The sequence below is a fragment of the Leptodactylus fuscus genome, chromosome 8 (genome assembly GCF_031893055.1).
Source record: "Leptodactylus fuscus isolate aLepFus1 chromosome 8, aLepFus1.hap2, whole genome shotgun sequence".
Lineage (NCBI taxonomy): Eukaryota > Metazoa > Chordata > Amphibia > Anura > Leptodactylidae > Leptodactylus > Leptodactylus fuscus.
In genome coordinates, this window is record NC_134272.1 from 13045277 (window position 1) to 13064456 (window position 19180).

A 19180-nucleotide genomic window follows, 5' to 3' on the forward strand; every position below is an offset into this window, starting at 1 on the left:
GATAGATAGATAGGAGATAGATAGGAGATAGATAGATAGATAGATAGATAGATAGATAGATAGATAGATAGGAGATAGATAGATAGATAGATAGATAGATAGATAGATAGGAGATAGATAGATAGATAGATAGATAGGAGATAGATAGATAGATAGATAGATAGGAGATAGATAGATAGATAGGAGATAGATAGATAGATAGATAGATAGATAGATAGATAGATAGATAGGAGATAGATAGAGGCATAAAGAGAGAAAGAATGATGAGTATAAAGATAGATGGAGCATAAATAGAGAGAAAAAGAAAGAAAGAAAGAAAGAAAGAAAGAAAGAAAGAAAGAACAAATAGATATGAACTAGACTAGATAGATGTCACATAGAGAGATGATAACTAGATGGATAATTCTTTTGTATAACCTATATACTCTCCAGCAGTTGCACGTTATCACACTATATAGGACACACCAGTCCTAGCCTGCTCCTATTATCTGTATATAATGACTCCCCCTGATCTCCTTCCCCTTCTTTTCTGTCCACCACTACTGCTCCTGTCATCTTCTGCAGGCTGAGCACTACCCTGAGGATGATGGGGGTGATGATAGACTGGAGAGAGGTGGAGGGAGCAGCTTTCTGCTGCTACTACTAGGAGGGGCTGTGAGGGCTCAGACACAGGCTGGCTGCCCCTGACACTCCCCATACTAGTGTAGTGAGTCCATGTGCAGAGCCGCTGTCTGTCCTCCTCTGCTGTCACCTGGAGCTCACACTAGCGCCAGTATTGCGCCAGACAGTCCGGATTCCCCAGCCTGCCCTTATGATGTGGCTTCTCTACTGCACTGCCTGTGCTGGGACTTTATGATGTGAGCTGCAGGCTGAGAATTACTTCACTGTCACTGGGTCTGTGGGCATAACGCGGTGCCATGTGTGCCATGCCTGGCCCCCAGCCCCACTCATGGGATGTGGCATCCTAAAGCCTCGGATTGTTTCTGGGCACCTGGGGGCACTGAGGACTCAGCCCAAAGTCTCCCTTCTGCTGACTATGATCTTCTTGTTCACTTTCTTCTTCTATTGCCTGAGCGGCTCTTGCTGTGACTCGCAGATGAGCTTGGGATCTTTGCGCACTGCGCAGCCGGTTGCGCCAGGGCGGTCTACCTCCGCGGAGCCTTGGATGAGCGGAGCCGGGGAGCTGCTCCGCTCTGAGGATGTCCACAACACACCTGAAGATACCCAGAACACACTGCCCCCTGGGGATGCCAATGAGAACATGCTGCACCCTAAAAATACACAGGAGAACTCTTTGCACCCTGGTGCAGCACTTTTAGACACTTTGCACCCTGGCAGTGCCCATAGGGCTGAGGCTTATGCAGGCACAGTAGCATTATCCAGGAACAGGACTTCAGATCATAAGCTGCCCCACAGCCCCAGCACCATATCAGTGCATAGTAGTTTTGGGAGTAAAAAGTTTCCCCAAGCCATCATAGTGGGGGTAAAGAAAGGGGGCACCCGGGCCCTGCTGGAATTCCTGAGGATACACCCAGATGTCAGGGCGCTGGGGGCTGAACCTCACTTTTTTGACAGGTGCTATGACAAGGGTCTGGAGTGGTACAGGTAAGAAATGTAACCCATTGTCTTTAACCTGTAGTAGAACTACTACTCTCAGCGTGCCCTGAACTGTAGCCACATTTTGGAGACCCATGATGTATGACGTGTATATAGAAGCCGTATATCCACTGTATGATACTTTATGTGCTGTTCCGCCAGGTTGATCATATATAACGTTTTATTATGGGCATCTGAGGGTCTCTTAAAGGGCAAGTGCGACATGTTTGTATCGTCCTGTCACTTGTTTAAATTTGCCTTAACGGCAGAAGACGGAGAACATGGTGTATTAGGGATTGGAAATTTAGTGCCAGTTATTTACATGCAGTCGGTGATGTCCTAAATATGGCCAGTAAAAATCAGTATATATTTCTTTACATTAAAGGAATACTTAAATACTTGTATGTGCAGAACCCTGACCCATATTACCTGTACTGATGTAAGTGCCCTCATTCACATCTGCAGAGTGAGGACCCTGTGAATAATAGATATTAGTGATAGATACGGGATAGATAGATAGATAGATAGATAGATAGATAGATAGATAGATAGATGATAAATGATAGATATATATATAGATAGATAGATAGATAGATAGATAGATAGATAGATAGATGATAGATAGATAAATAGATGATAGATAGATAGATAGATAAATAGATAGATATAGATAGACAGACAGACAGACAGACAGACAGATAGATAGATAGGAGATAGATAGATAGATAGATAGATAGATAGATAGATAGGAGATAGATAGATAGATAGATAGATAGATAGATAGATAGGAGATAGATAGATAGATAGATAGATAGGAGATACATAGATAGATAGATAGATAGATAGATAGATAGATAGATAGAAGACAGTGTTGATGTAGCGGAGTGTAATTTGTTATTGGTGCGGTATTGTTTGTGTCTGATATCTACAAATCACAGAAGATTTATCTATAATCTGACATCTAATGTATCAAATTAATATGACATAAGTTATCCGTGATGAGGTTTCTAGATGTTCTATGTAGAGAAGTTCTGTAACTTTGGTTTTTACCATATTATGGGGGTAATCTATCAGTCCATTTACATTTTCTGCTGTTAAATGTCACAGATTGTGGAGCAAACCATATTTCTGCTAAAACTTGCAACTTTTTGGATAGTTTTTGCTCCTCTTTTCAGTTTCCATACAAACAGGCGAGGATCAGACCGTCGGATTTATTAATTTTTTCTGCCAGAAAATGTCTTAAAAGTTGCAAAAAGTTCCACAATCTGTTGGAGAAGAAGTGATTCCCGGCCACTATGAAGGCATATAAAGGAATAAACAGTATAGATAGCTGGGCCTTTAATTGACATATTGTTATACAATGGATGATCCTTTTAAGGCGACTCAGTGACAACCCCGTCTCCTCCAGCAGCTGTTCTGGATTGTGACGGGAAACCTCAATTCTGAAGCATTTGCAGAATGAAACGTTTCCCGTGTCTTGTAATAATTACGGCCGTTTGATCCTCTGTGTGTTCCTGCCAAGCGGCTTTACAAGCTGAAAAAGGGGAAATAAAACAGGTTTTGGAGAAATAACAGATACAAATGTGAATGGCGGCGAGTGGACGTATGTATCCTGCACGTTTGTACAGTCATTGTGCCGCAGAAAAGCTGGGTTTCATTTTCCTGATCCGAGTTGCAGGATTTTCACTATTTCCTACTTTTCAGTTGCCAAAAATGTGATAACAATGGGGTGTTTTATGGGGTCTGTAGAACGGTCCGGAGGGGTGTTCATGAGTCTCAGATGGTCCTTGGTTAAAACCAGAAGTTGTGTGTAGACTCGCAGTGTAGTGCAGGTAATAAAAGGCTTTGTCTTCTTACATTAAAGGGGCACTAAAGCTTATCTCACCTTTATACAGTTATCTGCAAGCTGGTGTTCTCTGTTATCAGCCATTAAAGCTAAATGAAATAGGAAAATCATGGTGAATATCTCAGGGGCATAACTAAAGGCAAGAGCTGTGCCCTGAGTGCATGGTGGTGTAGGGATCTGACATAATACTGCCCCTATGTACCAGAATACAACTACTATAATACTGCCCCTATGTACCAGAATACAACTACTATAATACTGCCCCTATGTACCAGAATACAACTACTATAATACTGCCCCTATGTACCAGAATACAACTACTATAATACTGCCCCCTATGTACAAGAATATAACTACTATAATACTGCTCCTATGTACCAGAATACAACTACTATAATACTGCCCCTATGTACCAGAATACAACTACTATAATACTGCCCCCTATGTACAAGAATATAACTACTATAATACTACTCCTATGTACAAGAATATAACTACTATAATACTACTCCTATGTACAAGAATATAACTACTATAATACTGCTCCTATGTACAAGAATATAACTACTATAATACTACTCCTATGTACAAGAATATAACTACTATAATACTGCTCCTATGTACAAGAATATAACTACTATAATACTGCTCCTATGTACAAGAATATAACTACTATAATACTGCTCCTATGTACAAGAATATAACTACTATAATACTGCTCCTATGTACAAGAATATAACTACTATAATACTACTCCTATGTACAAGAATACAACTACTATAATACTGCCCCCTATGTACAAGAATATAACTACTATAATACTGCTCCTATGTACCAGAATACAACTACTATAATACTGCCCCTATGTACCAGAATACAACTACTATAATACTGCCCCCTATGTACAAGAATATAACTACTATAATACTACTCCTATGTACAAGAATATAACTACTATAATACTACTCCTATGTACAAGAATATAACTACTATAATACTACTCCTATGTACAAGAATATAACTACTATAATACTACCTCCTATGTACAAGAATATAACTACTATAATACTGCTCCTATGTACAAGAATATAACTACTATAATACTACTCCTATGTACAAGAATATAACTACTATAATACTGCTCCTATGTACAAGAATATAACTACTATAATACTACTCCTATGTACAAGAATATAACTACTATAATACTACCTCCTATGTACAAGAATATAACTACTATAATACTGCTCCTATGTACAAGAATATAACTACTATAATACTACTCCTATGTTCAAGAATATAACTACTATAATACTACCTCCTATGTACAGGAATATAACTACTATAATACTACCCCCTATGTACAAGAATATAACTACTATAATACTACTCCTATGTCAAAGAATATAACTACTATAATACTGCTCCTATGTACAAGAATATAACTACTATAATACTACCTCCTATGTACAGGAATATAACTACTATAATACTGCTCCTATGTACAAGAATATAACTACTATAATACTGCTTCTATGTACAAGAATATAACTACTATAATACCGTCCCTATGTACAAGAATATAACTACTATAATACTACCCCTATGTACAAGAATATAACTACTATAATACTGCTCCTATGTATAAGAATATAACTACTATAATACTGCTCCTATATACTAGAATATAACTACCATAATACTACCTCCTATGTACAAGAATATAACTACTATTATACTTCTCCTATGTACAAGAATATAACTACTATAATACTATCTCCTATGTACAAGAATATAACTACTATAATACTGCTCCTATGTACAAGAATATAACTACTATAATACTATCTCCTATGTACAAGAATATAACTACTATAATACTACTCCTATGTACAAGAATATAACTACTATAATACTGCTCTCTATGTACAAGAATATAACTACTATAATACTGCTCCTATGTATAAGAATATAACTACTATAATACTGCTCCTATGTACAAGAATATAACTACTATAATACTGCTCCTATGTACAAGAATATAACTACTATAATACTACTCCTATGTACAAGAATATAACTACTATAATACTGCTCTCTATGTACAAGAATATAACTACTATAATACTGCTCCTATATACTAGAATATAACTACCATAATACTACCTCCTATGTACAAGAATATAACTACTATTATACTACCTCCTATGTACAAGAATATAACTACTATAATACTGCTCCTATGTACAAGAATATAACTACTATAATACTGCCCCTATATACTAGAATATAACTACTATAATACTACCTCCTATGTACAAGAATATAACTACTATTATACTACCTCCTATGTACAAGAATATAACTACTATAATACTACTCCTATGTACAAGAATATAACTACTATAATACTGTCTCCTATGTACAAGAATATAACTACTATAATACTGCTCCTATGTACAAGAATATAACTACTATAATACTGTCTCCTATGTACAAGAATATAACTACTATAATACTGCTCCTATGTACAAGAATATAACTACTATAATACTATCTCCTATGTACAAGAATATAACTACTATAATACTGCTCCTATGTATAAGAATATAACTACTATAATACTATCTCCTATGTACAAGAATATAACTACTATAATACTACCTCCTATGTAGAAGAATATAACTACTATTATACTACCTCCTATGTACAAGAATATAACTACTATAATACTACTCCTATGTACAAGAATATAACTACTATAATACTGTGCCTATGTACAAGAATATAACTACTATAATACTACTCCTATGTACAAGAATATAACTACTATAATACTATCTCCTACGTACAAGAATATAACTACTATAATACTGCTCCTATGTACAAGAATATAACTACTATAATACTGCTCCTATGTATAAGAATATAACTACTATAATACTGCTCCTATGTACAAGAATATAACTACTATAATACTACTCCTATGTACAAGAATATAACTACTATAATACTGCTCCTATGTATAAGAATATAACTACTATAATACTGCTCCTATGTACAAGAATATAACTACTATAATACTACTACTATGTACAAGAATATAACTACTATTATACTTCTCCTATGTACAAGAATATAACTACTATAATACTACTCCTATGTACAAGAATATAACTACTATAATACTACTCATATGTACAAGAATATAACTACTATAATACTGCTCCTATATACAAGAATATAACTACTATAATACTATCTCCTATGTACAAGAATATAACTAATATAATACTGCTCCTATGTACAAGAATATAACTACTATAATACTGCTCCTATATACAAGAACATAACTATGGGTATATCTGTTATTGAAACACTCATATAGGGGTACCTGTAGCTGTTATGGCGGTATTTGTATCAGGCAGGTATGGGATATTAGATGTTAGGACGCCAGGATTTTTAGCAGCTTGTACCTAGAAACACCGGGAACTAAATTTGGAGCCCCCAGATAAGTATAGATCATAATCATAGCAGTATGATATTGAAGGGGACATAGAGAATACTTCCCTAGTGTTTTGATGCAGATTTGGTTGTAACTACAGAACTCACAACAGCCTTGAGTTCAGTCTCCCATAGAAAGAGTAAGCTTTGTGCCCTTTACCATAAATACCGTAATAGAGGGGCACTCTGTGATGTGTGCTGCTGGTCCTGGGCACTGCTTATCATTAACACTTTGTCTGCCATGTAATAGGATCAGTCAACAGGAATTGTTTATTGGTGCTGAGACTTTCGCCCCTAGGACAGCAGTAGGAGACTTTACAGTAACATCCTGACATCATTAGGTCAGGAGTGGGGTGACCTCTGCGCTTTGCTCTGACCAGTTGTTATTTTGGATAGAGTCTCCTATTAGTTGTAACAAGGAGGTCATGACCTGCGTAGCCTGAGAGGAGTCAGCTCTTAATACTGATGGATCCTGACAGTTATAGGGCCCTGGCTGTATGGCCGCTCCTTAAAGAGTAATTACCCTATAACCACTATAACCCTACAGCCAGTGGGAGTCCTGGAGAGGATAAACACCATGTTACTTATACTAAAGCCATCAAAGCCCCCACCCAGCTTTCCGAGTGTCCAGAATAGTAAATCCGCCCAGTGTGCAGCAACCATATCCATACTGATACAGAATTTGACACGTTGATATTATCGCCTGTGCTGATCTTTGTGAGAGCTATACTGCAGACTGGTCTACACCCAGCCACCCAGTATAGTCTGTTATGTAGACAGAAGGATACTGTCTGTGGTGACCTCCATGCGGGAGAACAAATCCCACCCCATGTATGGGACCCTGATGGGACTTGGCAGCACTGTAAGCGACCGTCTGCTTCACCCCAAGTGTGAGAAGGAGCTATCGCAGGTCCTTCCTTCCAACCGCGACCAGGCTGTATAATCTACATCAGACCAAACGAAGACACTCCGCACAGAGAACTAATGATTATGAGGATGACCATGAGGTCTTCCTCTTTCTCTTCTGTTTTTCCTTAGCTGCCATGGACTCCTAGTGTATCTTCTCTTCTCAGCATATGTGTGTCTACGTCTGTAATATATTACTCTGTATTATCCTGTATCTGTATTACTATGCTGCTGTAACACGCTGAAATTTCCCCAATGTGGGACTATTAAAGGATTATCTTATTGTTCCAATATTGATGCAATACTAGGTAGATTTGCTGTTTAGAGTATGCAAATCTAGGTGGCAATCTGTATGGGAGTTGTGGTAGTGATCGTATTGGTTGTCATCCAGCTTTCCCAAACACCTGATTGTTAAATCTGCCTGACGATTCAGTGATCATTCCTATAACTAGACAGATTTGCTATTAAAATTTGGGAAATCTTGGGGGACAGTCTCTGCGGTAATTGCATTAGGGACACTATTGGTTGCCACCCAGCTTTCCCTGATACAGATAACTGACTAGACTGTTAGTTATGTGTTAGTATAGTGATGTACATGCTATGTTATGTCACATGACTTTAAAACTTTGGATTTAGGAACCATGAGACTGTAGTCTTGGCGCCCCCTAGAATTTGGATGAAGAATAGTCAGGGCCTGGAGCAAAGGTAAGTGGCCTTAAGTGGATTAGTAGAAGTGATAGAAGGAGCTGCTTGAGGTCAAGAGAAGCCGACAAGAGGTCAACCAGCAACAACTTCTATAAGGAATCTACAGCTACGGCGGCCAAAAAAAATCACCATTTTATCTCCTTCCGTTTTGTGTATACAGCCCCCATGCAAAGCTATGTGACTCCATTAAAGATGGGTAAACCGATTCATTCTGAGCTGGGTTTGACCCGAATATTCCAAATTGTTCAGTTTTGAACAAAATTGAAGAATTGGGGATTCATCTGGGAGGAACGGCCGCATTTTGGCTAATTATTATGGTCTGGGGTCTTGCCTTTACTTGCCTTTTATGGCCTCCTCGCAACGTCTGGCACTCGCGTGGTGATGTCATGTGCCTGGGGTCACCACTGAGGCCTGTGATTGGGTCACAAGGGCGGTCATATTCACATGCTGAGCTTGACAGGCCCATGTGACCGCTGAGGCCCAATCACAGGCTTCAGTGGTGACCCCGAGCACACGATGTAATTGAGGAGACTAAGGGCACCGCGAGGAGTCCCGAAAGAGATGAGGGAAGGGGAGTATTCTTGTTTTTTAATATATTTTTTACTCCACCCCCAGACTATCAAATCAAATCCAAAAAATGCTTTATTGGCACGTCCGAATAGGTATTTGGCATTGCCAAAGCTAGTAAAGTGTGTGTGTGGGGGGGGGAGTTGGGTTGGGTGGGTGGTGGGTATGGGGGGGGTTTGGGTTATAACAGTCCATGGAGTCTCATCTTCCTCTTCGTTGGTGACTGCTATATGGGGGGGGGGTTGGAGGTGGGGTGGGGCAGGGCGGTTGGTTTGGGGTATAACAGTCCGTGGAGTCTCGTCTTCCTCTTCGTTGGTGACTGCTATATGGGGAGGTGGGGGCGGGGCGGGTGTTTTGGGATAAATATAACAGTCCATGGAGTCTCATCTTCCTCTGGTTTGGTGACAGCTGGACACGTATTGGGCAGCGATCTCCACAGTGGCTTCTTCTTCTCCCAGTAGGATGTAGAGTTTCCTCTTCTCGTCTGCAGATCTGAAGTCTGGGATGTGGGCAGAGAGTCTTTGGTAGTAGACGGCCCTCACAGCTGAGTATTTGGTGCAGTGTAGCAGGAAGTGGGTCTCGTCTTCTAGGACCCCCTGGTCACAGTGCTGGCACAGTCTCTTCTCCCGTGGCTTGTACGTCTGCCTGTATCGCCCCGTATCTATCTCTAGGTTGTGGGCGCTCAGTCTGTACCGGCTCAGGGTCTGTCTGTGCTTGGGGTGGCGTATTCTCTCCAGGTAGGTGGCCATGGTGTAGTCCCTTTGTAGGGATTGGTACACGGTGAGTTTCTTGGAGTTATTTATTTCATTTCTCCATTCTTCAATGTACCGCTCTCTGTTTGCCTCTGTGGTCGCCTTTATTTCGGCCTTGGTTATCATCTGTTGGTGTTTTTGGTTTGGTGGTTGGCTGCTGTTTGGTTGTTGAATGTCTGGTTTGTTCAGGTGGCTTAGCCATGCTTGGTGGTGGTAAGAGTCGGGCTTGCTCCCCTGGATGTGTGCCTGGAAAGCTAGCGCCCTCTTCTGTATGGTGAGCCATAGGGGGAGTCTGCCTAGCTCTGCCCTGCAGGCCATGTTGGAGGTGTTGCGATGGACATGGAGCAGGTATTTGCAGAACTCCAGGTGGAAGTTCTCTGTTGGGCTGGAATCCCACTTTGACTGGTCTGGGTAGGTGGCTGGGCCCCAAACTTCACTGCCATAGAGAAGGATCGGGGTGATGACTGCGTCAAATATCTTTAGCCAGACTATAATAATTTCACTTCCGGATCGTACCAAACTTGTTCGACACAAAACGAATTAGGGACCCAAGACACCCAGACCCGAAATAAAGCAAATCTTAGGGAGGTTCTCCCCATCTCTAGTCTCCATCTTGACCGACTACACAACCTACAGAGGTACAAGAGGAGTGAGCCTAATAGCACGGGACTCAGACTACGCAGGGGCAGATTTGGTCTTAGTTGCCCCTAGTAACCAATCACAGCGCAGCTTTCATTTTTCAAGCGCAAAATTTAAAATGAAAGCAGCTCTATGACTGGTTGCTAGGGCTAACTAAGACAAAATCTGCCCCCACGTAGTCACGCGCCACTAGCGTCACTCTTCTTGTACCTCTGTAGGTTGTGAAGTCTCCCAAGATATCTGAGATGTTTGATGTCTGATACCACAGGTCTGCGGCGGAGCTGTATACACAAAACGGCAGCCAAATTTTTCACATTTTTTTCCGACCCGGATACATTAACCTGTGAAACATGAGTCGTGATAATTTATCCTCATTTTCTGTCTGGGCTCCATTATCTCTGAAATTTGGCTAATTCGGTGCGTTCATGATCCCCCCCTTTAATCCTGAGATTAGCCGTTCCGTGTAGTGTTGTCTATGTCAGTATATACCACGGATGAGGGATTGGGGGGGGGGATTCTGATGTTCTTACTGTCAAACTGTCTGTGAATGGAATTAGGCTCCTGAGAGAGACGCGAGGTATTGTAGGCCTCCCGCCTCGCTCAATATCTGCTCCCAGGCCTCTGTCTGTCTCAGGACTTGAGTGTTAGTGGCAGCTCAGTAAATACCCCCAGGACCCCCGGTGACATTATGTTTAGGGTTGTTTGACAGGAGCCGAAATCCGATCCATAAAGTTTAATAGGAGTTTACATTGTGGATAATCCGCCGAGAATATTGACGGCTGTAAAACGCAAATCGCGACAAACTAGTGGGAATCAGATTTTTCGCATTTTAAGAGAAGAAGACAATTTTTCTTTTCCTCTGCTATATCTGTTCCTGGGAAAGCTGGGTCATCAACAGCGGGTCCCGCAGAGTCTACAGCTTCTGCAGGGTCACCCAGCTTTCTTGTAGTCCTGTATGGTATATCTGCCTTGTATAACATTTGCTATGTCATCCATGTGAAGCTTGATTTGTCATGCAGGACAATGGGAAAGCTGGGTGAAGGTCTTAATATGTCTATTACAACTCCCATAGGGGATGTTACCATTCCCAATTTCCTGAATGGCAACTCTGCCTTGGTTATGCAGTAATAAAAAATGTTGTGGCATTCAGTGTTGCCATTCAGTACTGCGGTAAAGCTGGGTGACAATTCAAAAATCTCCATTATGGCTTCCATCATGGTTGTTATTCAACCTTCTAAGACTCCTGAATGACATCTGCCTTGTTGCGCAGTAATACATCCACTGGTCTTATATCATGCATGTCAGGGCAGACTTGCCTGTCAGGACCATTGGAAAGCTAGTAAAAACTATACCATTGCTATTTCTGATCCTACAGGGTTTATTATCCATCTTTCCTGGGATGCTGACTGGCGTGTCATTGCATGCTAGAGCAGATATATCGTTCATGACAATAGGAAAGATGGGTGAAAATTATATTGTTGAGTGGTGAGCTTATGAAAGCACATGGACCCCATTATAGTCTATGGGGTTTGTGTGCTTTCATAAGCTCAGCGCTTGTCAATGTGTTCAGTATTCCGTTTGGGGGGGTCCCCATGTGGACTCTCCAAATGGAATACCTAACGCAGATGTGAACCAGGCCTTAAGGTGTTACTATATCCAGGCACTGTTCCTGACTAAACTGAGGGTTTGTTACAATGTATCAGTTCACATTAGAATCATCAGCGTGGAATTGTCTGCTTTAAGCATTACCTGAACTGATACATTGTAGCAAACCCATAACATGGTGAGTTAGTCAGGGGGAGGATTCCATTCACATACAGCCAGCAGAGGAACTGAATAGGATAGAATGGCTCATGAATTGTGGGTAATGTGTAGCCATTCATCCAACCATTGTGTAAGAACATTTGATGGGTAATCTAGTGAGTGAACGGCCACACTGTCCCTCTAGGCCCCAGGTCTTGGTGTTGGGGGGTGTCGATGTGTTTTGTGTTGTGATTAATTACAGTCGTCAGTGATCTCCTATCAGGCCTGTCAGTCATCCCAACACCTGCCAATACCGCCTCATAGTGCGCAGTGAATAACTGTCAGCCGCCCCCGCAACCTGTCAATACTGCTCTACTTATTGAGAGACATCACCAGAGAACAAGAGAACAATCACACTGGAGTCATGTGTGTAACCTAAACTGTTACCATATCTATCTATCTATCTATCTATCTATCTATCTATCTCCTATCTATCTATCTATCTATCTATCTATCTATCTATCAATCATCTATCTATCTATCTATCTATCTATCTATCATCTATCTATCTATCTATCTATCTATCTATCTCCTATCTATCTAGCTATCTATCTACCTATCTATCTATCTATCTATCTATCTATCTATCTCCTATCTATCTATCTATCTATCTATCTATCTATCTATCCATCCATCTACCTATATAAACCTTGTTTGTCTAGATAGATAGATATGATGCATCTCTCTTTCCCTTCTCCTCAGACAGACAAGATAACACTTCTGTATTGCAGAGATCCCTGATTTCGTTCAGTATATAGACAGTATTCATGACATAGATTCATAGACCTAATTCCCAACTCCAAAATGATAAGGATCAACACATTGACTCGATTTTGTTAGAACTTTCTGCAAGTTAAAACAATCAGATTTCTTAAAATAATAATAAATAAAATAATAATAATAATAATAATAATAATAATAATATAAACAAGCGTTCTCGTCCTCATCCCCTCGGGGGCCGGGCTTGGTCTCCAGTTGGAAGAGGACTGCTGCCGCAGGAAGCCCCAGACTGGTCTTATGTTAGATGGAGTCCTTACTACTGGGACCCCTAGAGCACCGACCCTATATTATAACCCTAAATACTACATAACCGTGCCTATAATATATCCGCTCTATTATCAGTTATTAGTGACCAGGCGGACTGAACCAAGACCCCGGAGGAGGGTTATCCTCACTATTCCGGTTTGTGAATTGTCCTATTTTGGTTCCCTCGTGTCATGGCTGCTTCCACTTTCCCTATCGTCTGATCTTCTTGTCTCTTTAAATCATGGCTAACATAGGAAAGTGGCCCCCCTGAGCCCCCGGGCAGGGTCTTACTGAGGGTTTAAGTGGATGGGCAGAGGGGCTCGCATCCTGTTTTGTTAGCACCAGGGATGAGTATAAATGATACCATATGGGCAGTGGGAGCGCCGAAGCAGCTCTGCTATATTCCTATCACATTTCATGGCTTCCCATCTGTTTTCGGCTTCTTGGTAATTGTGCGGTGACGGTCAGGAGTCTTTGACATTGGACGTATCAGTTCTTGTTTGGAAATATGACCAGTCAGCCGTGAGGGCTTACTGGGCACTAAAGCGGCACTGGGAAATAGCACCATACTGGTTACAACTTCTGCGTTAATTAGAAACCGCGCTCCGTACATCCTGCCAGGCTTCCCAAATGTGCGGATATGATAAGATCTGCCAGGGGGAGGCCTATGGGATGACCTATCCAACCCAGGACACACTACAGCTATAATATCATGACAGATGTAGCAGAGCTGAATGGGTTAAGTCTCTGTTGCTGCGTCATTCGCACTGTGATGGGATATATGAAATATTGGGATACCATTGCGTCATGTTTCTATTGTCCTATATGGATGTAGCAGAGCTGTACAGGTTAAGTCCTTGCTGCTGCGTCATTCGCCAAGTGTTGGGATTTATGAAATGTTGGGACGCTTATGCAGCAGGTCTCTATTGTCCTATATGGATGTAGCAGAGTTGAACTGGTTAACTCTTCAGAGCTGCATTAGAAACCAGATATTTGATATAGTGAGGAACTTAAAGGGATGGTTTGAACTCATCTCCTATGGACAGGGTTGGAGGTAATCGATCATAGTCCATAAGTGGTACCCATGTACCCCTGCAGTGGTTACGTAGGTGCCCTGCTACTCCATAAATATAGGACAGAAATACCCATCATGTGACTAGCCAGACAGCTCAATCTACATTGGACAAACTTAACTCAGATAAATCTAGCTCTGCTGCAATAGGGAATTCTGCTTTGTTAGTCACCTATGCACACCCCGAGCACTGCTATACCCGAACACCTCAGTGCCGCTATAGTTACACAATCAAAATCCATTGCATGACAAACTCAGCCCGGCTACATCTGTCAATCTAAATAGAAATTCTCGCTTAAGGTGACATTATCCTCCAGTTTTGCTGCTCGGCTGAGCTCTCTGGATAATTTTTATATTTTGCGCAGACATTTGGGGACATTGATATAAGTGGTAAGAGATGCGCGGCCGCTCTGACATTTGATTTCATTCTGTAAGCTGATGTGGAAAATTGACAGGATCTGCTTGAGTTACAGCACGCGGCGAGGAGGCGCTGCAGCGCCCTTCAGGAGAGCGGCGCAAGGTGACGGGTGACTGGGACTGTGTCCTAACCAAAAGTCACCAAAAAACACAAAAAATATCTCTGAAATAAAAACAACAATCACTAAAGATAACGAGCTTTATATCAACCTGTTATATCTGTGCTTAGGAAAGCTGGGTGGCAGTAATGTTTAGGACTTCTATATCTGTATCTACCAAATATCTATCTAACTATTCATCTTTACATGACATATCTATCTAAATATCTATCCATCTATCTCATAGTTATCTATCTCCGATCTATCTATCTAGATTGTGAGCCCCACACAGAGCTCACAATGTACTTTTTTCCCCCCTATCAGTACGTCTATTTTTTTTTTTTTTTTTGGACTATGGGATGGAAATCCATGCAAACACAGGGAGAACATACATACTCCTTGCAGATGGTTTTTTTTTTTGCCCATGGCGGGATTTGAACACCGGGACTCCAGTGGTGCAGGGCTGCAGTGCTAACCACTGAGCCACCGTGTGGCCCGTCTATCTATCTATCTATCTATCTATCTATCTATCTATCTATCTATCCATCCATCCATCCATCCATCCATCCATCCATCATCTATCTATCTATCTCCTATCTATCTATCTATCTATCTATCTATCTATCTATCTCCTATCTATCTATCTATCTATCTATCTATCCTATAGTTATCTATCTATCTATCTATCTATCTATCTATCTATTTATTTATCTCCTATCTATCTATCTACCTACCTACCTATCCATCCATCCATCCATCCATCCATCCATCCATCTATCTATCTATCTATCTATCTATCTATCTATCTATCTATCTATCTATTTATCTCCTATCTATCTATCTATCTATCTCCTATCTATCCTATAGTTATCTATCTATCTATCTATCTATCTATCTATTTATTTATCATCTATCTATCTATCTATCTATCTATCTATCTCCTATCTATCTATCTATCTATCTATCTATCTATCTATCCTATAGTTATCTATCTATCTATCTATCTATCTATCTATCTATCTATCTCCTGTCTATCTATCTATCTATCTATCTATCTATCTATCTATCTATCTATCTATCTAATATCTGTCTTCTTTTCTGTCTTTGTTTCTTTCTTCCTTTGTACTTTATATCTATCTACACCATATCTAACTTATCTATGTATCTACTGATGTCTTTCATTGGACACCATTATTTTGCCTCCAGGATCCATGATGAAACAGGAAATCTACTCGCTGCAGACGCCGTTACACGGAAACATCCGCACTCCAGTAGATATATTAGGAAGAAACTTACAGGAACTATAAATAATTGAGAACTTGTGCGCTGACATATTAATATTGTAGCTCTTAAAGGGACGGTAGAACTACAATGTACCTTCTGTTTGCTGTGCAGTTACATGAATGAGTGTGAGCTATTGTCCTCTGCTATCAGCCACGTCAGTCTTCCATTGGGATGAGTGCTTACTGGGAGATATTGGTAGGATTTGATCTATTTTTTTTATCATGTCAGGTTGAGGTTGGAGTAACCATTTAAAGCCCATATAGATGCCCCACTTTATAATGCGTTGCGACACTTTTCTACGGGCCATTTAATCCGCAACTAAACTTCAAAGCGTCCAGTGTTCTCCCCCTCGGCACGGCTGGGCATCGTGTCTGCTCTTTTTAAGGTCGAGACTGAAGCATATGGGATTGATTTGTCTTGCCTCGCAGCATCTGACATAAACGGCGCTGAGACGTCTTGTAACAAATCAAAGACAGCGGCGAGGCCGCAAAGTATCCGAGCGCAAATGTATTCAGTATTGCTACACTCTGTTGTTTCGTGAGATGCACACAATGACCCCATTACGGATTTATAATACTATGCCCCTAGATTTCAAGGGGCCCATAGTGTACCCCTGTGGCATGTTCCATTGCATGCTATGTTATGAGGGTATTCTACCCAAAAGTATATGGTACCACTCAAACCGTAAAACACCAAAATCCCCTGCTTAGACATAGAAGTGAAAAGTACAAACCTGACTACCTACAGCCTCCACTAGAGGGAGCTGAAGAACTCACTGCAGACAGATGTATCATAGAGTTCAATAGAAGCTATACAAGATTTTTTGCAGTGAGCTCCCACTAGTGGCAGAAACCATACATGGAACGGATGTACTAATACCGTCTAATGTGTCTTATGTAGAGCTACGATTTGTAGATGAGCCTAATCCAGGTCCATAATATCTCTCCATCACGAAACATATCACTAAATCACCACCTTTCACTATCATATCACTTTCTACATCTCTCTAGATATTTCTTGTCTTCAGATATAAATTGCAGAATGAGTAATCCTAATAGATAGAAGAAAGATGCGCCATTATAAAGGCAAGTTTCAGGAGGCTGACCAATTATTTATGTCTCCTATTTATCTATCTATCTATCTATCTATCTATCTATCTATCTATCTATCTCCTATCTATCTATCATCTATCTATCTATCTATCTATCTATCTATCTATCTATCTATCTATCTCCTATCTATCTATCATCTATCTATCTATCTATCTATCTATCTATCTATCTATCTCCTATCTATCTATCTATCTATCTATCTCCTATCTATCTATCTATCTATCTATCTATCTATCTATCTATCTATCTATCCCATATCTGTCTCTGTCTTCTCTCTGTATCTGTCTATGTAATCTGTAGTATTTCCTAGTATTTGAGGTATGTGAGGTTGGATATCTGAACACATGTAGTTTTGCTACTTAGACTTCTCCTTTTGCCACAGGCAGATCCTGTGCTGGTTCTTTGCTTTGTATAAACCTGAAGCTTTTCTTTACAAGGAATTTACTGGGAAACCCTATCTTGTGCGCGGCCTGGATTATTCGCTGTACAGAACCCTTCCTTTCTCCAGGGTGATGCTTGGATTTCATTTCTGAGCCCACAGATACATGATATTCTTTATATAACATCTGGAGCTCGGGTAATGTGTGGAACAATCCCAGGCTCTGTTCTCAGCTGACACGTCACTTATATGTGCACAATAAAGGAGCAGATATGTGTATGTCTATAATAATACTTATCCCCCCAGAAATACACATCACCTGGAAATGGAACAAATGTGCATCTACTTCCTTCCATTACTTTTTTGGTAGAAATGTCCCTGATGGGATCCTAGCAGAAAGTCTCCTCCAGTATATCCACAGGAGAAATGTAATGTTACACATCTATCTATCTATCTATCTATCTATCTATCTATCTATCTATCTATCTCATATCTATTGGCACTATTTAAAGAAAATAATGTAAGGATGCATACTGTGGAAGCCTAGCCAGGGTCCTCTGTACAAATATCAAAAAGAAAAAGGTTCTATCCATACATCTGTTATCTATCTATCTATCTATCTATCTATCTATCTCAAATCTATCTATCTATCTATCTATCTATCTATCTATCTATCTATCTATCATCTCCTATCTATCTCAAATCTATCTATCTATCTATCTATCTCAAATCTATCTATCTATCTATCTATCTATCTATCTATCTCAAATCTATCTATCTATCTATCTATCTATCTATCTATCTATCTATCTCATATCTATCTATCTACATTGATAGGGCAACTATTTTATCATGAGACACCATTATCTTTTGGGGCTGGAGGGTTATACATCCCCTGTACCCCTGTCCGCCAGCTACTGAGATAACATAGAGGGGGAGTTTCATGACGAGGGAACATTTTGGCAGAATCTTTGTTGCTATAATGTTGTGCCAAATGTATCCAACAATGCGGAATGTTTGGTAAATGTGGTGGATCTTTAAGTCTAACATTTCCATCCCGAGAAGTTACTTCCACTTTCTACACCCCCTTCCCTCCCCGAAATATGATTGAGATTCTTTATATAAATAATCCCAAAAAAACTCTACAACCCCATCCTCACAACTTTTTTTGATGCCAGAATTGCTGTATCCAAGACTTCATAAATTCCCCCCCGAGAGCTCTTCTTACTTTACAAGACGGAGAACTTTGCTGAGGCTTCACCTGGTTTTATTGTTATTGTTATTTTTTTTTCCAATTTTTTTAATTTTTTTTTTAAAGCTTTACATCTCAAAGTGTTTTCTGCCCAGGGCGATGGCGACGTGCGGAGAGTTTCAATCTGTATGAGGATCAAATATATACAAATATAGTGAAATTATTCATTTCCCGGGGGATTTACGATGGAGTTTTCATAACATGTGCTGATTGAGGAAGAGG

The 19180-nt window shown here is 40.2% G+C and overlaps 1 protein-coding gene across 1 annotated transcript in view; it reads left to right on the forward strand.

Moving 5' to 3' along the window:
* The first annotated feature begins 804 nt into the window (after window positions 1-804).
* The window catches only part of HS3ST6 (heparan sulfate-glucosamine 3-sulfotransferase 6), a 33160-nt gene continuing 14784 nt past the window's right edge, over window positions 805-19180 (forward strand). The window contains exon 1 of the mRNA XM_075285569.1: window positions 805-1605. Within this exon, the coding sequence (XP_075141670.1) occupies window positions 950-1605 (656 nt within the window). The 5' untranslated portion in view covers window positions 805-949. The remainder of the gene's footprint in view (window positions 1606-19180) is intronic.